General features: G+C 40.7%; 1 protein-coding gene across 3 annotated transcripts in view; it reads right to left on the bottom strand.

Annotated features, from left to right (window-relative positions):
* The window catches only part of Dpy19l1 (dpy-19 like C-mannosyltransferase 1), a 95,174-nt gene that overhangs the window by 16,331 nt on the left and 52,775 nt on the right, over positions 1 to 26,068 (bottom strand). For all 3 annotated transcript variants that reach the window (XM_063233852.1, XM_063233850.1, XM_063233851.1), the window contains exons 9-16: positions 21,100 to 21,199; positions 17,314 to 17,391; positions 8,749 to 8,835; positions 6,805 to 6,864; positions 6,182 to 6,262; positions 5,284 to 5,385; positions 3,252 to 3,323; positions 1,652 to 1,701 (exon numbers count right to left, since the gene is read on the bottom strand). In XM_063233852.1, the coding sequence (XP_063089922.1) occupies positions 1,652 to 1,701; positions 3,252 to 3,323; positions 5,284 to 5,385; positions 6,182 to 6,262; positions 6,805 to 6,864; positions 8,749 to 8,835; positions 17,314 to 17,391; positions 21,100 to 21,199 (630 nt within the window). The remainder of the gene's footprint in view (positions 1 to 1,651; positions 1,702 to 3,251; positions 3,324 to 5,283; positions 5,386 to 6,181; positions 6,263 to 6,804; positions 6,865 to 8,748; positions 8,836 to 17,313; positions 17,392 to 21,099; positions 21,200 to 26,068) is intronic.

The raw sequence follows: 26,068 nt of genomic DNA, 5'->3' as shown, positions 1-26,068 counted from the left end.
CAGTGAAGCATTTCTAAGTGAGAGCAAAGATGCCCATGGGACTGTGTGAAATCATTTTTCATCGCACTGAGAGCAAGAGATGATGAAGTAACCTGGGTATATTCGAGTCGTGAGAGAAAACAGACACATACAAAGCCAGTAACTCCTACCTCCCACGGAAAATCACAGGAAAGAATGAAAGCAGAACTATAATCTCTTTCACTCAGTTCTCTACTCTGTGGTTTTGCTTCTTCTATATTGCTCCTGTACACCCTGTACACTAAAATTATAAATCCCTCTATTTAAACAAGAGCATAATTACCCTGTCTATATGCTGTTCTGGCAACTTCTTCTCCAGCCATGCACAATGGAACTGGTTCCATACAGATGACTACTCTGTGACTGGACCACAATGGAAACAATTTCTTGCCATGTTGGCGGCTGTAATTTTCTCACAGTCCACACGATGCCAGGCCAGCACATGTGTATGCTGTCACTTCTGCGCTTTGGTGAGCGCTGTCAGAGGACATGCGTGTGCAACTGCTGGCCACAGGGCACACTGACTGTATGCCTGCTATGTACTGCCCAACAGCCTTCCCTTCTTCTTTGCATCCTCATGTGCATGGGACCTCCTGAACTGGCCATTCACGTGAACCTGAGTGTTTCTGTTACAGGCTGGGGGAACATTTCCATGCGCCTCCTAGGCGTGTGAATATATTCATTCACTTGCTGTTCTTCACTACGTGCCAAGCAGTGTGCGGAAGAGGTGAATGGAAGTGACTCCTCCCTTTGAGTGATACAAGTAAAATACCCACATCTAAGCAAAGTATGCTGAATGCTAAGAGAGCATGACACAGGGTATGTTGGTGGCAAACTCCAGACAAGGGGACAGCGGTCTCTCAGACGAGAACGGCATGTAAGCAAGGATAGAGAAATCAGCCGTCCAGCAAGCCAGGCTACTATGGGTCTAGAGGCCATAGCTGTGGGCACAGCTGCAGAGGCGCCACTGCTGGGGGGCAGGAAAAGACCCATAGATATTTCCTCAACTGCCTTTCGGTGTATTTCATTCTTCCCCAATGCATTTTTAGTATTTTTCTTAACTTTCAGAAGTTCTTTACATGTGACTATCATCAGTCCCACATCATACCCTGTGAATACTTTGTGTTTTCTTTGAACCATGTTTACAAATTGTAGGCCAAATCCAGAGTTTACTTGGTCAGCTGTCAGCGTTTCCCTTCAGCATGTAAGTGTTAACATCATGCTTCCGAAGCCTCCCTACCTCGGATGATATGCAAACTCTCTTGCATAATTTCTGGCTTTTAAAAGTTTACTGTATTTTCATCTTTGCTCCATTTAAAATTTATATTGTGTAAAATGTTAAGTTATGAGTCCCGCTTCACATTTCCCTCTTCATATCTATAAAAAAAGGCAAAACGCCTACTGGTCCCCAAAGCACTCAGAAGACACCTGATCTTCCCTGCTGAGGTGACAAAGCTGTGCCCTTCGGGTAGAGCCCAGGGATGGGGGTGGCGTGCTATGCTCCGCGTGGCGAGGAGGAAGGACAAGGAATCGTGCAGACATCAGCTCTCACGTGAGGAGGGACAGTCTCCACACTGTGGCAGGCAGTTTACAAACAAATGGGAGGCAACAAAATGCTGAAGAGCAGATTTACCTTGTCTGCTTCTGCTGCTTGGCTAAGACGCTCCACATATCACTAATAATCTATAAAAAGATTTTTAAACAGTTTAGAATTGCTGTTCTGTGAAAAAACAGAATTTTAAATATAGTATCTCCTGAATTCTAAAAGCTCTAACTTAAAAATGAGATAAGAAAAAACATTTACAATACAATAATTACATGACCTTAGTCACATCCAGCAGCACTGACACGCACTCCTGTGCCTTCACCCTCGGCAGTACCTGGGCCTAGGTCTGAAGTCCTGTCCCCGGCACAGGGGTTCCTGCAGCTCTGCCAACTGCCTGCACCTGCCCCGCCCTGGAAGAATCACACAGCTTCTGCTGCTGCCTGAATCTGCACCTTTCTAGTTAGTTCAGGGCATTTTTGGTCAAAACCCCTATCTCCTGGGATGAGTCACGACTCCAAGGAGCTACAAGGAAATACCTAATTTTCCAATGACAGGATCTTAAATATTTTAAAATAATTATCCTTTCTATTTGAATCTCTTCTCTAACCGGAAGAGCATAGCATCTAGCAGTTTCCACGTTTTGCGTCCAGGCTGCTGCATTTGGAACATTCTGGTTGGCTGGAGTCTGCTAGGTGTACATTTCTCCTGGGAATATGGAGGCATTGAGCGGGCACAGCACCCAGCACCCCTGGGGGAGCTGAAAAGCTCAGCCACACAAAGAGCTGCACATCAGCATGCCCATGGGGCTCAAGTTTGCTGACCTGATTTTCCAAAACACCACCTGCAAAATGAAGTGATGGTCTGTGTCCCCCCACAGGACTGCCTGCAACCAGCAGCAACATGCACATGAGAATACTCCCAGGGAGGATGAAGCACCATGCAGCTGCATACTGTGGACAGGGGCTACAGTACTGAGCACATTTCAAATACAGACACACGTGCTACAGCCACATCAATCGCTGACTACCCATCACACAGCTTTTACACATTCTTTGTTAATCATGGATTTAGCTCAATCTATGCACTTTGGACATCTGCAGCTGAAGAGTCCACAAACTGTTAAAACAAATAAACAAACAAACAGGAACATCACACCCGCTTTTGCTCCTTGAACAATGATGCTTCTCTAGCCTGACTGACATCTGGGAGTAGAATTTCACTGTCAAAGCCAACCTGGAGACCTGACATGTCTAGTTCACCAACACATTATTAATTCCTATTTTTTCTTTGTGGTTAATAACACAATTTAGAGGCATTGGACACTGCACATTTACAAAGGCATACATTAAATATTTTTAGGCAACTACTACATAACAATTAAAAAGCATCAGTAATAAACAGTCAACACCAAGTTGTATCTAGTTCTCTGATTGTGACTTTCAAAATGTACAGCCATCAAAACTAGAATCATCCTTTTCTTCTATCTATTTATGCTGCTGGAAGATAGCAGAATTGTCTAAGACTTGTGAATATTCATCATGTGCTATCAGTAAGAAACTACAGAATATGCTGCAATATATCAACACAAAGCACCTTGACAAACAGTCTTGTCACTAAGAATATGTATCTTCTATATACAAACAAGAAAATGTTATTATTAGAAAGAGCCTTTAAGTGACAGACATACCTTTCTGACAACTGCAATAAATACTACAAGAACAACAGGAAGCAACAGCGTCTTTGTGTACCTCAGGGGGGTCTGCAATTCAAAGAGATGCTTTGTTTAGAGGAAAACATTATTTAACCAAACGAAATTTCATTTCAAATAATGAAACAGGTGAATTTCTCAAGCATAAGTAGAGAAAAATGAAATATTCAGGCATCAAGGGTCCCATTTATCTACTGTCTCCCATCATAAAAATCAACATGTATCTCCATAAACAAATTTCACCCAAATGTTGAGGAGCAAACACTAATGCAGTTCCCAGATACTCATGAGTGAGTCTGAAAGGTGACCAGAGAGTGATCTCTCTCCTTTCCCTGGGGCTGGTCTACAGCCTGACTTCCTGCATCTGAGGGAAGCAGAAAGTGTTAAATGGGTCAGCTTCCCTGTTACATTTCCTGGGGAGTAAAAATCTAAAGCCATCACACATGCACATACACACACACAAGCATCATACAATACATACATACAAAATATACAATACATACATACAAAATAAGGACAACTATTCATGGACTTTTTATATTTTCTTTAGTGAATGATAGCTGTTTTAATAACAAAGTCCTACATATTGTGATCTTGTCTCCTAGATCCACAGCCTACACCACTGTTAAATTTTGCCTTCTTACATATCACATATGCTAGTTACAGGCAAAGAAGATCATACTACTGTGTCCCCTCCCGTGCACATCTCATGCTTCTTTCTACCTCAATAGGTGTCATGGTAGGACTGTCACATTAAATCTGTCCTTTATTCCCAGTACGGATCCACAATAAAAGAGCCACATTCCCTACATGAACACCCTTGATAGTGTGGTCCCTGCAGTCAGACATCTGAGGAGATGGGAATGGCACATGGGAATGAGCCATCCTGTTGAGCTTCATAAACCACGCTTTTCACACAGAGCTGACAGTACCCTCGGGCTGCAGCAGTATGCCCTATGTCCTAGATAACACTAAGGGACTTCATCACATCTGCATCCCCACCGTTGTTTCCTCTCCCTTTCTATTGTCACTACGACCAGTTCCTTGGAAGGACTCTTGACTGCTTATGAACACGCACTTCAGTTTCTTACACGATGCTCTTTCTCTGAGCCTTTCAACCAGCGTTTCAGCCACTGTATGTCAAAACACTAAATGTAACAGTAGAAGACTAACTGTTGGCTGGGCCAAGCAGGACACCTGCAGAACACCTGCAACTCTAGATGGTGGCACAGAGCAAACACAGAAGGAGTTAGAGGACACTTCGGACGTGGTGTACAGGTCCGTGGGGAGTTTAATGTCACACACATACAGCACTGGACAAGAATAAAATATAACAAATCAGTGCCACATGGGTGTCATTTAAAAACCAAAACACGTGTTTGTGGAACAAAGCAGCTCATAAAGTGCTACAAAACAATGTCTTATTTAAAATATCACAGCCCCTTTCTGAGTTAGCTCATTTTCTTTCCATGTCAACTGGTAGCATATTACCAGAAACTGATAAACTATAACACAACAAATGCAAGTCGATGATGTCACCATTAAGTGACACCGTAGATTTCTGTCTCACGGTCCACAAACCTACACTGATTTCCTTCTGCACAGCTAAATAAAGTTTTAGAAAGAAAAATATTGTTGGAATGAAGCACTTGTGTTTGATGATACTTAAAAGCAGTGAGATCATTCAAACAACCAGAAAACAAGCAGGAATGCAGGGGCTTGAACACTGGGCTAAGTTAACACGCCTCTGCAGCAAGGCAACCGTAAACGCTTCTGTTTACACATCCGAAAGTGGTGGCTGGTCTGAACGTGTATTTACAAATCATCAAAATGAAAAGAAGCTGTGTATTTCAAGGAGCTGCACCAACATAAATAAGAGAGTCTTTAAGTTGCCAGATCATTTTCTTTTCAGCTGAGATATGAGCACACATAGAACCTGAAATCACAGGGCATCCTTCACGCACAACGAATGAACCAAAGCCTCAGGGAACAGTTACAAGTCACCCCTTACCTCCTTTTCCATAAAGTCAAATTCTGCTGCACAGGTATATAGTAAAGTATCAAAATCCTTGTAACTGAAGAATTTTGAGGTCAGTAAGTTGCCGATGTGAGCCTGGTAATAAATAAGAAATCATTGCATTAAGCCAAACACTGTAATAATGTATCTTACTCTCAGTGGCTTTAGGAAGATTTGGCAAAGCCACTCCCTGTCCCCACTTGGGACTGAGCTCTGTGCGTCAGCTTCCCACCCTACAGCTGCCAGGCTCTTGCTGGGAAGCAATAGCTCCAACAGCACCACACCTCCCACACTCTTGGAGACCAAAGGCTTTGACCTCCAGCTGTTCCCACGGATGGCACTAACCCTGGTGAAACAGGCACAGGGCCTCTCCTGGCTGGGGACCCCAGAGCTCACTGAAATTCTTCTCAGTCTGCCAGGGACAGAGGCGTGGGGGTAAAGAAAGGGAGGATAATCCTGGGTTCAGGAGAGGAAACCAGAGGAAGGAAGAGATGGCGGGTGCTGGACTGAAGATCTCTTAGCCCATGGCCAGCTCTGTGTCATTCACTGCACCCCACCAACTGCTTCCTTTATGGCTGCGCTGACCTCCCACAGAAAGCAAGGGGAGGAGGGCAGGCTTCACTCGCCAGAGCTGGTTTGCTTTAAATTTTTATGGTCTCAGTGATATACAGGGATCAATAAAATAATTGTGTCAAGAAATTAATTTTGGAAAATAAAAATTATATACAGAATTATAATTTGCTTTCTATTAGATTAAAGAGATAAAATTATAGGTGAATAGGTTTCATGCTAGAATTTGGTTATAAAAATAATACTTTAATAACTCAAATAATTCATTCCCAATCTGTTTATTTCTTTCACAAATTTCATGCTTCCATAAAAATGCACTTACATCATCGGCAATGCCAAAGAGCCTGGAGGTCAAAGATTTGAGTATAATAGTTCCAAATAACCAAACACATCCTTGGATAACCTACAAGAGAAAAATAAAATATAAAAACTAACTTTGATGCTTTAGACAGTATAGCCTATGAAAAAATAAATAAATAAATGCTTTAATTACATATGAAATAAATGCACCTCTAAAGAAAAAAAAATGCTTTTACCACATTTGAAATAAATGTATCATTAAGAGAAAATGACAAAAATGCATTTCAATTTAAAATAAAGTGGCTCCAAAATTAAAGGCTACAATCAAAAATATATTTATACAATCTTATTAGCAAAAGTAATGTATTTATTTGGAGACTCACATAGGAATTGCAGGAAAATTCTCTTTCAAAATGATCTCTTACACATGTGTTTGCCCCTCAGAGGGAACATGGGGATTATAAAATACACAAAAGTGGGATTTTGTAACTGAAAAGGGCAAGCTGGCTCATGAAAATTGCGTTTACAATATATTATAACTGTTAGATCTCCTGCATAAAAAGCGAAACATAAGTAAAAAACATAAAGCCAATTATATATTCTAAAGAAGAAAAGATGTAGGCATTGAAATAGATTGATTCTTACCCATAAACTAAATTCTGATATATTTATTTTCATAAAAAATGGTTTCATTGCCAGCACAACCTGAACAGGAAAAAAAAAAGTTAATACTTATACTCACAAATCCAAATAACAATTACCCTAACTAATTACACCTTTAAGAATCTAAATTCCAGCATTCTACTGACTTTTTGCACAATAGCATGACATGCTCATGTCTGTTGTGAATGACTTAAAAAAAGAGCCTTATTTTATTCAAAGGAAGATTAGGTAAGTTAATGACTTTGTAAAATTGAAAAGAGAATCGTCAAATACAGATTTCTAGGACTGCTTTTTACAGATCAGATTTGTCTAAAAACCAAGAGGTATATTAATGTAGTAATTTTAGACAGTGCTCAAACAGGCATTAAATTTTCCTGAAGCTAAGAGTCACTAAGTCTTGGGATAAACCAAGAGATGGAGGAAAGGGTGAAAAAAAACTGAGATGTGTTATGTACATGTACCAATTCCCCACAATAAACAGAATCATTGTATACTGCAAACATGTATTAATAAAAATATAAAGTAAAAAAGTAAATGGATCAGTTAAAGACGTCTCTGTCAAATTTGAAATCTTTCTGATTTTCCCACTTCAAGCATAGCAAAAATATAGCTAGAGATCAAGATACAAATACTCTGAACTCAAATTAAGTCTTAATTTTAAAAAGTTTTCTGAAAATCTGAGAACACAAAAGTTGACACAAGTTAGGTTTTGAAATGATGAAATGCAGTTAAGCACGTGTGTGAAGGGAAGGTGCCTAAGCACACTGCATTCTACAGTCCTTGGGACCATGCGTTTAACACACCGAGACATAGGCAGTATGCATACACGTGCTTAATTCATGCCTAAGAAACACCCTGCTGTCAGGCATCTAGTGGAGTACCTGGCATCCTGCACCTACAAACTGAAATCTGAGAAATTTCCTCAAAAATGTATTCAGATTTGCTTCATACGCTCTTCCAGTTCAGCAGCTCCCCCCACAAACACAGACAGTCACGTCTGTACCGAGCAGTAACAGTACTTGCCATTGTGTCCATGTGAGAACAGCCTGAGTACACTGTCACATTTCCTCACTACAAAACCCCTCAATCTAAGTATCAAACAAAGCACAGCAACTCCATTGATGAATTTTGTTGCTTCTGAAAACTCAGCTTCTCCACATACTAAGGGCTCATTTCTGGGGATAAATATACTCTTACACACATGATAAGGATGGTGACTCAGACTGGGGAAAGGCACATTTTTGGGATATGGAGTTTGAATAATTATTATTTATAAAAAGGGGGAAAACAGGTTTCATTTTTTTTTAAGGAGCTTGAGAAATCAAAAAAGCCTATAACAATCCTAGTAACTTAAATTACTCAAAAAGTTCAGAGTACAGCCAGGTGTGATGGCACAAGCCCATAATCCCAGCACTCTGGAGGCTGCGGCGGGAGGAAGACCATGAGGTTGAAGCCACCCTATGCTACGCAGTGAGTTCAAGGCCATCCTGAACTATTTAGCAAAGCCCTGTTTCAAAACAAACAAACAAACAAAAAAACCTTCCATTTAAGAAGTACAAGAAATGGGCCCATGGGCTTTAGATGGGAATGAGTAGAGAGAAAAAGGCAAAACCATCTGGACTTTCTATTTAGCCTGACAGTGACAAAAGGAAAAGAAAACATAGTTTTCTGATCAAAACACAGGGAAGAGAGGACTGTGGGAAGGGAAGGGAAAGGGCAGACGTGCTGTGGGGCGAGCGCTAGCTTCCCGCTGTGCCTGCTCCTTCCCGCTGCTGCAGAGTGAGCACCTGACCTTCCCGCCACAGGCAGATGGTTTAGGGAAGACAGGACACTGTGCCTGGGGAATGCCCTCATCAATTCCAGGCCAGGGACAGAGACGTGGATCCCTTCAGACTCCAATAAGCCCTGTTCTTAAGCGACACTTACCCAAATAGTTACCAAAGAGGAAGCGTAATAAGACGTCAACAGCATCGAGTTCCCAAACATCAGAACAAAACACAGCGCGAGAGAAATCTGCAAAAATCCAAGAAAAAATACCATTAACACACGTAAAACAAAAAGTGAAACGGTGATCGTAGGGCTCACACAGTGATAAAAGGCCTACAATAAACATGGGCTACGTGGTGAAGGCAGCACACTCTTGTCCCTCACGTCATGGCTCCAGAGACCCTCAGAGACAGCTTCCTGTGTGCCCTTCCCAGGAAGCAACAGGAGTGAACTTTAGTTTGTATTTTAGTTTATGGTCATAAATGGGAATCTACATCTAAGTTATACTGTTCCTTGCTTCTACGCTTAATATGAGGGCTTTCCATAGCAATCCAATCCAATCTCACTCTAAGCACCAAGAAAAAATACTGTTTTCTATTCTGTAGATGTGCCATGATTTACTTAACTAGCTCTCTGTGTGCTGTTCAACATTTAAGTTCTTTCCTGATCTGTTTTGTGTTGTTTTGCTTTTCCTGTTAAGATCAACATCCTTAATGTACATCCTACGGGTATGTCACATGCTACAGACACAGCTCCTTCTCAAGCAAATATACTGCAAATATTTTTCCCAGTTTCGTTTTTTATCTTTGTGATATTTTTGTACTATCATAAATTTTTATGGTGGTTAAATTTATCATATATTTCTTTTAGGTCCTCAGGATTTACCTCTGGAACTTAAAAAATTCTTTTAAAATAAATTCATATTTAGTTCTAGAAGTTTTATCTTTCATCAATGTATCAATTTCCATGTGAATTTTGGAATCAGCTTAATTTTTTTTTTCTCGGTACCAAGGACTGAACTCACAACCATGCGCTTGCAAGACAGGCGCTTATGCCGCTGAGCTAAATCCCCAACCCCTAGCTTAAATTTCACAAGCTGGTATTTTTATTAAAATTGTTTATTTAGTAATGTACATTATCTGAACTGTTGTATCTACTACCCAAACTGCAGAGTAAAAGGTTTCAGAAGGAAGGAAGACGTCCCACGGCGGAGGAAAGGTTCTATGCTAAAGGAAGAGGCCAGGGACAGACATACGATTTCAAACCTAGAAGTAAGTTTTAGAGAATTTGTTTTCCTGATTTCTTTCAGCAGCACTCTGAAGCTTTTGCTGCACGAGGCCACTCACTGTGGCCCGGATTCTAGCAGCAGCTCACTGACATGCTGGATGCTGGGCCACAGAACACACTAATGAATGGGTGAGGGCTGTAGAAACTTTGGCATTGAGGCTGTTACACAAACTCTCAAAATTTCATGACAGTAAGTGCTAATTTCATTGCTGTAAGCGCTGAAACTTATGACTAACTACTAGAAGGTTAGATTTGTCATTAAGTAAGAGAAAAAACAGTTCAAAGGAAATTGATTTTGTCAGAGAAAAGCTGAGGCTTGGTTTAGACAAGTTTTATTTTATTTTTTTAATATGTTGATTCTGTACCCTGCTTCACTGACAAACTAGGGAAGAAGAAGAAACAAATCCTAATTAGAAAGGAATAAGCAAAATGTTTTCTGTTCAGAAATAATGTTATTTTATATGGGAAAAAGCTCAATAGTTGCACAAAAAAACACTTAGAAATTTAGCAAAGTATAGCAGTCAACAAACAAAAACTGCATTTCTTTATTCTAACAAGTAATTATATAAAAAAGAAAGAAAATAATTTAACAGCAGCATCAAAAAGAATACAACACAATTAACTAAAGATTTATAAGCCTTTTACAATGGAAGCTAAAAGGAACTTTTCCTCGAAGAAACTAAGATATAAGTAACAGAAAGAAACCCAAGCTCATGGGCTAGAAGATTCCATATTGTTAAAATGTTCAGAGAATACACTTACAAACTGTGTCTGATAAAGGATTAGCAGATTATATGCAGAACTCCTACACTCAATGCAAGTGTACTCATCCAACAATGAGTAGCTAGAAGACTTTTCTCCAAAGAAGATATATAAATTGCCAAGAAGCACACAGAAAAATGTTCAATCTAAGTAATCATAGGTTAAGGAAAATCCAAACCACATTGGAGGTTCTGGGTATACGGATTGTAAAAGTTGCCAGCAGGTCCCATCAAACAAAAAAACTCAGAAAAACAAACTGACAAATCAGCATTTTTTTCTTAGCTCTAACAAAGAAGAGCAGTCACAGAGCACACTGCTGAGCAAAAAGGAGAGTCAGGCAGACACAGCATCGCAACTTACTGGGGCATAATCCAGTGAACAGAACCATGGTGGGAACCAGTACAAGAATAAGCAAACCTGGCTGGGTGATAGCAGCACCCTGGGAGGCTGAAGTAGGAGGATCACAGGGTTGTACCCACCCTGGGAAACTCAGCAACTTAGCAAGAACCTGTCTCAAAATAAAAAGTAAAAAGGGCTTAGGATGTAGCTCCATGTGAAGGCCCTGAGTTCAATCCCCAGGATGTCACACACACACACACACACACACACACACACACACACACACACACAAAGTATAGGAAAACCTGACCTATAACTGGTGACTGCTAGAAGTTCAGTAAGGACAATTCCGCAAGTTAAAGCTACGGTGAACTCTGGCATATGAGACACCCACATTTTTGAGAATTCTGTCCCCAAGAGTTCCCAAGGTCATCACAATAGGTATCAGAGGAAAACCCCTTTGGGCCTCTGCAGGGGAAGGAAAAGGGGACCATTGTGAAATATGCCAGAACACTCTTGTCTAAGGAAGAAATCATGCCAACTCCCAACAATCACTTCTGAAAGACAGAAGGTGAGAAATACTTTCCAGCTCATCTATGAGGCTAATTAGCTTAGCACTAAGTCAGACAATGACATGACAAACAACAACCAAAACAACAAAAAACAAATCTACAGGCTAGTATCTCTTATGAACATGAATGCAAAAAATATCCACAAAACATTAGTAAATCAAATCAAAGAGCACATAAAAAGAATCATATGCTACAACCACATAAGAACTATTCCTGGTATTTGAGGCTGGGCTAATATTTTAAAAGCAATTAATGTAGATTAAAGAAAAAGTACATGATCGTATCAACAGATACAGGGAAAATTATCTGACAAAATCCAACACCCAATCATGATAACACTCAGGATAAAAAAAAAATCTCAAAAAACTAGGAAAAGAAGGAAATTTGATTAGCTGATACAGAATGTACACATGTAACAGCTACTGTTAAATGCCAATCATTTTGTTTGAAAGCCAATATTGTTATTGATTTGAGTTTTTGTTGTTGTAGTTGTTGTCTGTCTCTTTTGTTTTTCTTTTCTATTTTTTTTTCTTCTCTTAAAAAAAAAAGTGTTCACAAAACACCTGCAGACAGCATGAGCTTAGTTGAGAGAAACCACTTTCCTTCGGAGATCTGGAAAAGGCAAATAAGTTCCCTCCTTCTGCTATTTCTCAGAATTGCAACAGAGGCCTAGAAAACACAGTAAAAAAGGAACTAAAAGGGATAAAGATTGGGAAGGAAGAAATAAAACTTTAAAGAGATGATATGATTATTCATGAAAAATATCCAAAAAATCAGCAAAAACTTCTATCAGAAATTAGAGCAAGGCTGCAGGCACAGGTTACTGTGCAAGTCAACTGCTTTCTCATCTATCAATAATGAATGAAGTGGAATTTGAAATCAGTAACACTGCCATTCACATTAGCACTCAACAAAGATAAAATACGTATAAATCTAACAAAATGTCTAAGGGCACTGCGAAGGAAACTACTAAACACTGATGAAAGATACCAAATAGTAACAAAATTAATGAAGTCCATGACGGATAAGAAGATGTAAGAGCCACAATGCCCACTCTTTCCAGCTTCATCTGCAGATTCCACACACCCCAGGCACCGTCCCAGCAAGTCACTCTGTGATTATGGACACAGTGACCCTCAAATCTATATGGAGATTAAAGGACCCAAAAGCACCAACTCAGTATTGAAGCAGGACAAAGCCTGACGCTAACTATAGTAAGCCTAACGCTTACTATAAAGCTAAATGGCGCGGCACTGCTGAACGAAATCAATAAAACCAAGTACAGAGTATAGAAACTGACCTATACAGAGAATTAATTGATCTTTGATGAAGGAACAAAGGTAAAAAATGGAGCAAAAATAGTCTTTTCAACAAATAGTGCTGGAACAATAGAGCATCCACACAGCACAAAAGTCAAATCTAGGCACATACCTCTGGTCTTCACAAAAACTACCTGGACATGGGCCATGGATCTCTATGTCCACTGCAGCACTACTAAACACCCCCAGGATGTTAACGCTGGGGGACTCAAACGGCTGCAGGTACAGCCTCAACTCTTGAGAGACAACACAGGAAGCAAAAGAACTGAGCTACTGAGCTGCATTAAATTATCATCCCCTGCTCTGAGCAAGCCCAGGTCACAAGAACAAGGCTAGCAGTGAAGGGTCGGCAAATGGCACGTCTGTTAAAGAGACTGATATCCAAAGTACACAGAGAATTCTTAAAAACCAATAATTAGCAAACAGGAAATTGCAAAAGCCTTAGCAGACATGACACCGCACAAGTCAGATGCCAAACAACATGCTGACCAGTAGGGGACTGACCACGAGTTACCACTCTGTGGCCATTACAGCAGCTGAAATTCCCACTGGCAACATGGGGCCTGGTGGCGGGCTGGGGAGCACACCTTGTCACCCACTGCCACAGGGAGGAAAATGGCCTGGCCACTCGGAAGGCAGTTTGCAGTTTCCTAAAAAGTACATATACTCACTGTGCGATCCAACAGTCACTCTCCTTGGTATTTAGCTCAGTGAAGTTAAAGCCTCTGATCTACATAAAAGCCTGCAGGCAAATGTTTACAACAGTGGATTCATCACTGACAAAACTAAGAGCTGACCCAAACGGCCTTTTTCCTCAGTGAATGGATAAAACTGACACTGCTGCATCTTCAGAATGTTTCTCAGAGCTAAAACAAACCATTGAGCTATGCAAAGACATGCAGCAAATTTCACTGCATTTCACTAAGCAAAAGCAGCCAACCTGCAAAGGCTACACACTATGAGGTTCCAAAGATGAGATACTTTGGAAAAGGCCAAACTGAAGACAACAAAGAGATCAGAGGTTCCTAGGAGTCGGGGAAGCAGGGGGACTATGTTTGTGTAGGTGGAAGATGGCTCCCTATGCTTTTGCAAGGCTGGGTGCACACCCTTACACAGCTGTCAAAATTCACAGAATGCAGACCAAGGGTGGACCCTTAGGCATACTGCAGACCAAGGATGACCAGAGTGTCACTGCAGGTCTGTCAGCTTTAAAAATCATGGACGTCAACTGCAAGGAAAGAGCATATACAAACAGGCCGGAAATATGAAAACTGGACTTTCGGCTTAATTTTGCTAGAAACCTAAAAGAGTTCTACAAAGTAGTCTTTTAATTATAAATTAACAAAAGCCACAATGAGATTAGTACTTCATAGCCATCAGGATGCCCATAATAAAAAGAAAAAAAGAAATAAATGAAGATGACATGGAGCTGTCAGGACCCATGTGCACTGTTGGAGGGAACAGAAAACAGAATACAGTCTCATGGTTCCTCAGACAATTAAAAAGAGATTAGCACAGGGCCAAGATAGCCACTGCATTCTGGGCACATATCCAAAAGAACAGAAAGCAGTGTGTGAAGGAGGTATCTGACAATCATGTTCACAGCAGCATAAGACTTGGAAGCCACCCAAGTGTCCATAGACAGATGAATGGGTAAAACAAACCTAACGTATACCGACAGTGGAACATCATTTATCCATGAAAATGCATGCAGCACTGATACTTATTACAACATGGAAGAAACCTGAGAACATTATGCTAAGTGAAATAAACCAGTCACAAGAAAATTCTTCTTTATCATTCGACTTGCATGACCTATATATAGGATAAGGGAGTCAAAATGTGACAGGAAGTAGAATGGTGATTCCTAGCGGGTGGGGAAATGGGAGAAGAAGTAGCTGTTTTTGGGTAGAGTTTCAACTTTGCAAGAAACGAGTCTGGAGATCAATGATGGTAAAGCTCTCAGAACAGTACACAGACTTAAACCACTAAACTGAACGCTTACACAGGCCTAAGGTGAAAAACTCTGCCATGTCTAAGATGGTACCACAGTAAAAAAACAAACACATTAAAAAGTATTTTTGAGGTAATTCTGTATTCTTATGAAATAATAAGAATTTAGGAATTTGCAAACTGATAAAGGAGACAGCAAGTAGCTAGTAAATCATATCATAAACCACACTTCACTTATCCAAGATAGGTTCTACTACAGACGAAAACCTATGCAATTTTAGTGCCTTTGTAACTCTTTATGAATCAGTCCTCATCCATAATTGCATAGACGACCCTGTGACTGCCCAACTCTAAATGTTTAACATTTATTCTGTTTGTGTTGCTAAATGAAAAAACAAAAAAACACTGTAGTAGCCAGTCTGGGAACAAAATAAGCCAAGTATGTTTTTTCATGAGAGTCTAACCCAGTCACCTAAAGAGATGTAAAAATCCTAGAGAAACATTAGGAAACTGCGTCTAGTGATATATAAAAATTGCATTTAGCCCAGAAAAGTAAGGCGCTTTTAGTGCTAGAAAATCAATTTATGTTAATTCATACAGTGACAGATTAAAGAGGGAAAGGAAGATCTAAGTAGATGCAGAAAGCCTTCCATGAAAAATTAACACTCACTAATTTCTCTGTTAAGCTGTGCAAAGCAAACGGACAAGTTGCAAAGACAGAGGCGGCAGCCTGAACAGAGGGCAAACCTGGAGCAATCTGAGCAGCAACAGTAACACCAAGACGAAACCGGCTCTCCTGCTCCCAACAGAGCAGACGCCACTTTCTCTCCCTTTCCTCTGCTTTGTAACTGTGTCACAACTTCTCTACACTTAGATGGCATCTGACATGCACTTTAGAGAACAAAAATAATGACACAGTCAATAAAAATTATCAGAAAAAAGAAAATACCAAATTTATTTAAAAATTTCTCTTGGATAGCTGAGAAAAATTGGTAGGAGATTTAAATAGGAATATCACAAGAAAACACAAAATACAAAAGGTCTACAAACATACCAAAACATGCTCAGTTTAAACCATTTCATACCAACCAGATTGACAAAAAGTTTACAAATATGCAGAATAATATAGTTGTTATATACTGCTGTTTGAAGTAGCCCAATCATTTCAAAATAAATATTTCTATACTTATGAAGCTGAACATGGGCATAATTTAGCCCCAGCAAGTCCACTGTCAAGTGTACACCGGGGAACTCTTCACATACATGACCAGGAGAGACCTGTACAAGGCACAGCATTATTCATAAACAACAAGGAGGCACAGGAGCAGACAGGAAAGAATTTAGAAGTCCTTTGACAAGGAAATGGATACCCAAATGTGCTAAATTTATGCATACAGTGTTAAATATAAAGCAGTGAAAATATCTCAACTCCAGTTGCATATAAGCCTCAAAAACCTGTCTCATAAAGATGCCGTTTGTGCAAATCTTGAAGACTATGCTAATATATGATAATAAAAATGGTGCCACTCCCAGGACACATGCGCAGTGCGGTTTTGAAGAAAAGCAGGTCAATGGCATTTTAGAGACAGGACAGGGACAGCCCCTGGGGTGCGTTTAGGGCACACATGACTTCACAGTCAGGACAAAGCTGTTTTCTTGGAGGGAAAAACAGCTCATGCTGTTTATTTTCTGTGTTGCAGCTTCCCTATCCTTAAATGTCATATACATGTAGCAATTATTAGAGGATTAAAAAGCAATAATGACATAATAATAATAAAAATGATCAAAAAAAGAAAACCTCTGACACATACATATGTGTGTAACTAATGCTGAGAGAGCACAGATGTCTTCAGGTATCAGTCATTTGCCAGTATTAACCAACCAGCAGCCTGGGACCCCGTTCCAGCTCCCCCACTTGGAAAGCCCCTCTGCCACATTCACTGGCTCCTCCCTGCCCCTACCCACTCCATACCTTCCAAGGCAACCTGCAGGACTACCTTGCCCCATGCCCTCATCTCCTGCTCCTGACAGGGACACTCCTATCAGAGCTGATTTGCCTTTTTTCTTTTTTGTCCTGTAATTCTTATCATTATCAAACAGGCCATACAAATCTGCATGGTCACACTGATTTCCCTACTTCCCGCTGAGTGCAGGCTGCTGTACTCCAGGCACTGGTGTTCCGGGATCGGACTGCAGGTCTCTGTGACACCCCATTTCATCTAACAGCTGGATACAGAGGGTCACACAACCCCCTACTCTTGTTTCATTAATTTCTCTTTCTTTTAATATATAAAAAGGTTTGCCACAATCTCAATCAGATAACATTTGCCAAATTAAAATCTGGGTGGTCCACTGCTGGTGTCATAACACTTGAATGGCTCTGGCCATAGCTACAAAATTACATCACAACTAGTTTCAACAAAGGCCAAATCACATACTAGTCAATGTTAAGGTCAAACTAAATGGTAAATAAATGATGAACAAACCATTACCATGTGTATATAAATGATCTTCCGTAATTTACAGACATCGATGTACCCCACGACATATACTGCAAACAAGGAGGCAACCTAAAATTTAGAAAGAAATTAAATTAAAAGTAAAATCACAGATTTAAAATGAATCCCTTAAGGATAAAGATTTTATTGTTTCAAACTGATTTATATTTATACAGAAGTGAGTTCTTTAGTTATCTTTTTACCATTTTATTATCAAATATGGTCAGTATAACAAGATAGCAAATCCTGGCTGATTTTCCTCTCTCAAACACACCTATTTCAAGTACCCATAGGAATTATCTGCTTTATAGATTAACTAAAACAAATCATTTCAATATCAGGTTGACTCTGAGGTCAATATGTACAATTAAAAGTACGCAGTCCAAAAAAATAGATAAAAATGTAATTTCAACATGATTACTAATACATAATTAAAGAAATATAATGGCTTCTTATTGTTAATCTAAATATTTTAATGCCTTTTTTTGGTCTTCTTTATGGCTTGAGAAATTTTATATTTGTAATCCCACTGAAACAGTATTGGAATCCTGGTGATTTAATTTCAGTCTACCACCTACAGCGCAACCCAGGGCAAGAATAAAGACACTAAGATACATTCAAAATTATGGGCAGCCAAAGGGTCCTGAGTCCAGTCTTGGAGAGGACACGTGGAATAAAGGCCTTGATCAAAGGCGTCACCTAACTCATGATGAAGAAAGTAGGTCAAGGATGAGTGAATGGTGGGAATTACATAATGTGTGCTGAGCTGGCCAGGTAGAGAGAAAGCACCTCTACAATATGCAAGGAGAAGGATATGCAGAAAGACTAATTTGTATAACTTGATTGAGGTAGCTTTTGAATGATTTAGAAGGCTGCTGCTTCAGTTTCTGATAGGTAAACTTTTGTGCCCTGGGAAGTCACAGCCTCTCATCTTGAGGCTTGAACTCAGCTGACATTCTTGGAGCTAAATAGCTCTGCCATGCCACTGTGGTCAACTGTATAGAGGAAATATGTCAATGAAACAGGAAACTGTCAGCTGACTTCAAGGATTATGTACCAGTACCTGAGCTAGCCTTATTTGTAGTGCTTAGAGCCAATGGAAGGGAGATGGAAATAGCATAGCCAGCTCTGCACATATTAGTACATGCTAACAGGGTTTGGTTTAACTAATGCTGAAGCAATTGTTCTGCATTCAAGGGGAGTTGCCCAGGTCGTCTCCTACAGCTTGTGTCTAGAAGTCTTCACAAAGCCTCATAGAGCCGTATGTAGGGCTTTCTCAGAGGTGGCTGGATATTGAGCCTGTGATTCATTCAGGGTGTAATGCTAGGAGTAAGGGTACTAGGATTAAGAATGAGTGGCTATTAAGTTAGTCCACTGATTGGCTTGGCACTGCCCTAATCTTGGTAGCTTGGATATAATATAAGGGACAGAAAGAGGCTTGCCCCTTGCTAGCTTGTTTTGTTACCTTCGGTCTGCTGTGAAGTGTTTCTCCTCTATGATGCACATCTGCCATGTCCCCATGGCTTGGAGGCAGCAAATTATAGACTGAAACCTCTACAAACTCTGAGCTAAATAAGCTTTTTCCCCTTTAACTTTGAGTATCAAGTACTTTGTCTCAGGAACAAGAGGAAAGACTCCAGGACAGGAACAGTACACTCAAAAATAATTAGGAAATGCATGTTTGTATAAAACTTAATTTCTGCTTCTTAGTTACCATCTGCAGGTATCTCCATTAATGTTCTTTTTCATTAATGTGGATACTCAAGCATTAGTTATAATAAAATTAAGCGAATTTCCAATTAGAAGGACTACTTTCACTATGAAGGCATTTTTAATTTTCTTTGCCATTTTGGAGAAAACTACATGTTCTTTACTAAGAACCCTAAGAACACTAGAACGCTATGGATGAATCAACTAATGCAATGGTGACACTGTGTCTCTTATAAAGAAGCAGCATGCAGACAGTGCCTCTCCAGCTTTCTGCACAAAGAAAGTCACTGAGGCCAAACTGCCCTGCCTACTACAGGAACAGAGCACGGGCACACTGCACAACAGACAGAACTTTAACAATAACTTAAGTTTCATTTACCCAGTTTCCTATATCCAAGTAATATAACAAATTTTATCATTAAAAAGAAAAATAGAAAGCTGTCCCTTCAGGACCTTCGTTCATCAGCCATGGGGAGAACTACATTATTTGGGTTGACCAAGAGTTACTGTGTGTGTGTGAGGGGAGTGTGAGACCCATAGAGTGGCAAAATACAACCCCCAAAAAGAAATCAAAGAGTAGGCCATCTCCTGCATTGAAAGCGAAGGAAAGACTCCTCTCCACCCTAGAGGCTAAGCAATTTACCACACATCTAAAGGAAAATCAGAGAGGGTTTTGCGGCAACTTAAACCAGAAATGGACTTAAAACATCATCACACTAAAACAAAAGACTCTAAAGGGTAAGATCAAAGGAAGAAGTCAGCACATGTTAAGCCAGTTTCTAAAAAGCAATGATAAGTCGCTTGACTGACATCTGCTAAGTAACAGGTGCTGTGTTAAGAATCTTACACCTCATCTGATTCTATAGCAAAAGTTCTTTTAATTTCCCTATTGCAGAAATGAGAAAGGTGAAACTAAGAACAGCTAAGTTTTCTGTCCACGTCAAGAAACTAGTGAACACTTAGCTCTCAAATCCAGCTCTGAGTTCACTTCTGAAGCAACACATTCAAAAGAATACTAAAAAAAAAAAAAAAAAAAAAGAACCCATAATGCTAAATAAAGTAAATCAGACACAGAAGGTTAAATATTGCAGTTTCGGGGCTGGGGATTTAGCTCAGCGGCATAAGCGCCTGCCTTGCAAGCAGGCAGTCGTGAGTTTGATCCCCAGTACCGGTAAAAAGGAAAAAAGACAAAAAGAAAAAAAAAAAAAAATTGCAGTTTCTCTTGCGTGAGATCTGAAGAATAAATGACTTAAAAATCAAAATAGAAAATCAACACTAGGAAACTAGGAGAGGGGAGGGGAAAAGCAAGGAAAAGGATTAAGATGTGACAGTGCAGGTACCAGCTCCCCACAATGATGTGTTAATTATGCATCACAAGCAAAAAAGGGAGAAATTATTTTAAAAATAGCATCCTAAAGTTAATGATTAAAAGCCAGCAATTTTCTTCTTTAAAAAAAAAGCACTGATCAATTGCTTTGTATAGCCACGTCCAGCACAAAAGAAAACAAACAGAAACAGCAGGGAGGGAGATGAACACACAGCATCGTCCCTGTCCCCATAGGCTGCCTTCCTTTACTCTCCTCTATTGGCTGAGAGGCAAATGCTCAGGACAGACACGTAGACTGGTGGCAGGGGGTGCAGTGACACTGGAACACGTTAGGTATTTATCCTGCTATCTATGCAGGTTTATTCTACATGGGAGGCAATGGGGTGCCAATCATAAACGAACACATTTTGCTTGTAATACAGCTTACTGACTGAAGGGAAACAGCCCTAAGTTACAGTACCAGACCTCTTTCTAAGCATGACGACAAATGCTAAGTAACGAAGATGAGCACTCTAATAAACATCAGTCCAACAAATGCATCTACTAAGTAAATAACTAATATATATTCTACTAAGTAAATAACTAATATATATTCACAAATAAATCTATACTGAATTCTTTAAAAACATTAAGTAGAAAGGTTTTAGGATTTAATCAAATAATGTTTTACCTATTTTCTATGAATGATTTCACAAGGTTAAACATGCTAAGCTCAAATCAGTTTTTCAATATGATCACCTCACCTGGGTTAGCAGCACAAACTGAGCAAACTGCCATGGAAGCATGAAGAATACATTGGAAATGCAGAGTGCAATTAGGCTTCCTCTGTAAAGTTTTGTAGCCCTTGAAAAGATAAAATAAATATCAGTAAGTTTACCCACAAAACAGTCTGGCATGTCTCCACACTGCTGCAAATCAGGATACTACATAGGATCTGGTTATAACATACATTGAACATAAACTGAACCAGTGAATTAGAAGTTACAGCTCCCGACACTCAGCTACATTTTCCTATGAAAAATACACACCTGTTTTTACTGTAAAAATTTAGCACCCTCACAGGGAGAGGATGGACAACAGTTCAGTACAATCACTGAATTATAAAAAATTATATTTTGGTGAACTCATAATGAAACTTTTCAAATGATTCATGGGACTGACTAGTTGGAACTGTACAAAACCACCTGGACAGCTCTCCTTGAACACAGAACAATCACCTCCACTTTGGCTAAACCTAGCACTGCCTCCATGTACTGATATGTATGGAGCTGGCTATTTCCTTTCATTTCAACTGGCTCTAAGCAATTAAACAGGGCTAGCTGAGGCACTGATGCGTAATCTTTGAAGACAGCTGACAGTCAACTGTTTTTTCATCTCAGTGTCTCCCACTAAATGGTTGAGCTGGTGGGATGGCAGAGCCATATAGTTCCAAGGCTGGCAACTGAGTTCAAGCCTCAAAATAAGAGGCTATGATTTCCCAGGGCACAAAAGTTTATACATCAGAAACTTAAGCAACAGCCTCCTAAACATTAAGTGCTACCTCAGTTATATGATGTGGATTGGTCTTTCCACATACACTTTTCTCTGCATATTGCTGAGGTGCTTTCTGGCTTCCTAGCTAGCTCAGCTCACAGTATTCATGTAATTTTTGCCTTTCTCACAGTCACTTAACTTTCCAGCCACTCCCTTCTTCACGAATTAATAAAATCCAGGTTAGGCCTGGGGTCAAGGCTTTTGTTTCGTGAACCCTCGTTTGGACTGGGCTCAGGAACTCTTGGCTGCCCTTAACTCTAAATGTCTTCATGTTTTTAAGCTTGCTGTGGGTTGTACTAGAGGTGACAGATTGAAATTAATTCACCAGGATTCCAGTAATGTTTCCATTGAATTACAAATATAAACTTTCCTGATGGCTAACAGTATGGAAAAGGAGCCTCTATAGGAATGACAAAATCTCTACCAAAAACATCACAGGAAGTGGTGGGTTCTAGGCAGTGAGTCACACGTAGGTAAGTTCCACAGCACTTCATATCCAGAGGCAGGCAGCTGGGGGAAATCTAGGAGCTGTGGAATGAAGGCTGGCCTTGTCCTGATGGAACAGATCGGGCAGGAGGAGGCTGAGGCATGGCCCACTCCTTAGCTGGCTTCAGAAGTGTCATGACTGTGTGGGGTGAGGCTGTTACTTTTCTCCTCAATCTGTGAGCCAACCAAAGCCCCTAAACACCTGCATCTTTGTGGAAGCGGAGTGTGCGTGTTACACCCCAAGATGACAGGCTACTCATAGGGCCTGAGCACCCGAGGAAATGCCTCTCCTCACTTTCTCCAGGATCCCCTCCCCAAGAGACTATCTCTCTGTGCTACGTGAACTGGAACCAAGCATTCGGAACACCTTCACAATGGGCTCACATGTGCATGATCATCTCATGCTACCCAATGGATTGGGTACCGCATGTATCACCAGTGGTTTCAGTGAGCAGAAATCTGTTAAACTCCCAGGAACCTATTAATGAATTATAAAATAAAAGAACTAGGTGAAACACAGCCTTCTTTAATGGAGACACAGAATGTGTATGACAGTGGGTTCCACCCTGTGAGACCTCCACGGCAGTCATGTGCTCAAAGGATACATGCACACAAACAAGTGGCCATATTGTAATACTTGTTTCTTATAGATCACAGGCAAAAAGTTTGAAATCTGTCAAAGGAAAGCATCTCTCTACTGCCTCTGAATATTACACATAATTTTGTTTGATCATTAACTAAGTTCTTGGAGTAGACGTGACTACTAACTGTAGCTGGCCATAGAAGGACTAAACGGAGAGAGGAATCCAGCTGGTGAGGGTGCCAGGAATACAGCAGGGTCCACAGCAAGAGAAACAAAAACACAAATACTGACAAGAACAATCAAGAAAAAGCTAAGACTGTACTGGTATCTGATGATTTATATAAAACCACATCTCAGAAACGCTTCCAAGTCAAGACTAGACAAAGCCAATTGGCTGAAAAGAACTAGCCTGCTGCATCATGAATGATTCCTGGCACCAAGGAATCATTTTTTCTCTCTTCAACTGCAGTGCCTTCACACTGCGGCCATGTCAACACAAGGGCTTCCAGGCCATCAAGCCAATCCCCACCATCTCCTAATACTTAGATTTTCCTGGGTAGGAAGAAACCAAGAACTAAAGGAAATGGCTACTCTTCCACAGGAGGAGCCTGTGATAAAGACAAATCTCAGAAGATGGAGATACGCTTCAGAGAGGAGAGAGTGTCCCCCAGAAGAAAAATCGGCAGAAATGGCTTTACTTCCATTGTCACAGGGCAAGCTTCCCATGGTAAGTCACATCAGCCACCACAGTGGCCGAGCACCCAGGAACAAACTAGAAAGATGCCTTGGGATGGCATGGAACTGGCGTGGAGAAAGCTGGACAGCCAGGAGCAGGATAAAAACACAAGGAGTGAAGAGAACTCCGGAAGATGCCCTAAACCTCAAACATCCCACGAGTTTTCAGTGAGAAAAGACAGAAAGAGTGAGGTGGATGAGGCCAAATGAAAGTAACAATGAACTGCTTGCAGGTGGAAGCAGGCTTGTTGTACTCCCCAGCACTGTGGGAGGCTGAGATAGTGAAAGGGAAAAACCTTTGTGTGAGAAAATCTTTTTAAAACTCTGTTCTTTTGAAACTGCCTAGCTCTGTAACTGTTTCGTGGTTTTGAAATTACTTTCTTGACCCTTGCAACCATGAGAACATGACCAAACATACAGGATGCCTGGTTGTACCATTGTTCCAAGCTTTATGAACTGATGAACATTAATCTACCCTTGTAACCAAAGATCTCACCCTGCTAGCTAACCAGAAAGAACGCCAGGTTTTGTCTCACCTTTGTACCTCATGCTTAGGCATCATATGAAAGCTTGAGTGGCTCACATCAGACCTCAAAGATAGATGCACACAATCTGTCTATCTGTCTGCCTGCCTGATTCTGCTAAGACCCACAGGGGCACCCCAGTTAGTCAGTTCATCAGCCCTGCTCAGTTCAAGCAGAAGAACAGCTTGATTAAGTCTTGTTAGCTAAGGTCACACTCAAGGGTAAGAAGGTTTAAATATTTAAACTCTGAGTGTCTGCTGAGTAGATATGTAAAAGAAAAGAACAGACAGTGTAAACAATAGGCCACTCTGCCTGTGCAACAAAACTGAGAAGCAGTGGTCTCAGGGGCCCTCACCTGCAGTTCCATGGTGATCAACATATGACATAACAGAGGCCTTAATGAAGTCCTTAACAAAGTCGTGCCTAAATCCCCACAGGGGTGCAACCAGGCAGGCATCTGAATAGTCTCTGAGGGGTACCCACCTTTTGTCTATAATGCTATCATTCAAGCGCACACAGCACCACAAAGAGATAGAATGGGAACTAATCAGTTAAAACCCCTAAGTCCCTGACTGCAGGAAAAGGGACTTTTACAGAATTAAAAGTAAAACCAAACCATTTGCTGCAACTCAAAATAAATAAATACATAAATAAAATAAAATAAAATAAAATGGAAAAAGAGGCACATTCTTCTGAGAATTCTGCCTTGCCACCCTCATTGGCTGTTGCAGTTGCTGTCAACACCTATAGCTTCACTCCCTGCTCCCAACTCGTCTATTTCCAGCCAACTGAATTAGTTTTCAGCTAGCCATTGCCTGCATTCGGCTAGAAAGGCCCTCCTTCCACTTATCCTGGTCAGATGGCAAAATCTAGTATCACCTGAGATGACTGTCAGCAATTCCTTCTGAGTTCCACATTTTGACTGAGTAAATATTGGACTGTCAGCCATGACAAATGAATTGCACCCTGTTGGGTCTGAACAGATAGGGCAGACCAAGGTCTATCAAATTGGGCCCCTAAAAGCCTGCAGTCATTGTAAAAGTTGGGAGCACACCTGATTTTCCTGATAAACAATGGAACAAAACTCTTTGCCTTCAATAGGTACCCCCATCAAAAAGTTATCATCACTAGGGAAATGTGGAACTCGTTTTTCTCATTCATTCTGCCAGTCACAAACCTGCAGCCTGGGAGGACATCTCCTTTGCATCAAGTCAGTCATCCTCCTTGTTTAAACCTGCACTTTCAAATCTGACTGTTCTCCGAGAGAAAGATGATACCTGCATCAGTCTGACACAGATGATCACAATTCTGAAGTTCTGAAAGCTACTCCTACTTCCTTTTTGAACTGTTCCAGATTTAAAACATACCTTCTTCTGCTCACCAGTTGCTCCCATAAGCCCCTTTAACTGGGCCCGTCCATAGATAAATAGTCACCTCGGGTGGGACTTGACTGCCTTAAGGGATTAAGACTCTCCCACTATTTGGGGGGAAGCTCTAACAACAGATTTGGCCAAGCCACTGGCATCTTTTCTCTGAGGTTTCTCTGTCCCTTCCAGCTTTCCTTTCCCCTGAGAAAACAGTATAGACTGTCAAACTGCTAAAATATACTTCTCCTACCTCTAAAGTCAGTTCAAGATCTTCAACCTGCCAGTGCAGCATGGCTGCCTTCCATATATGTTGCCTCAGTCTTCTACCACCCACCGCTGCTGGTATATCTGCTTGTACCTAAGAACGTCCTCTTCTGCCTTTGACTGGCTCCTGTCAGCCAGCTGCAACTGACCTGACCTCGGCCTACCAGAGGTTCAAAAACTTGTTTATCCTCTTTGGAGAGGCCCTCATGGGTGATCATGC

The sequence above is a fragment of the Cavia porcellus genome, unplaced genomic scaffold (genome assembly GCF_034190915.1).
Source record: "Cavia porcellus strain 051 isolate PalLab524CR breed Dunkin Hartley unplaced genomic scaffold, mCavPor4.1 scaffold_23, whole genome shotgun sequence".
NCBI classification, from domain to species: domain Eukaryota; kingdom Metazoa; phylum Chordata; class Mammalia; order Rodentia; family Caviidae; genus Cavia; species Cavia porcellus.
The sequence above is the reverse complement of the archived record's forward strand: the minus strand, read 5'-3'. Positions and strand labels throughout refer to the sequence as shown.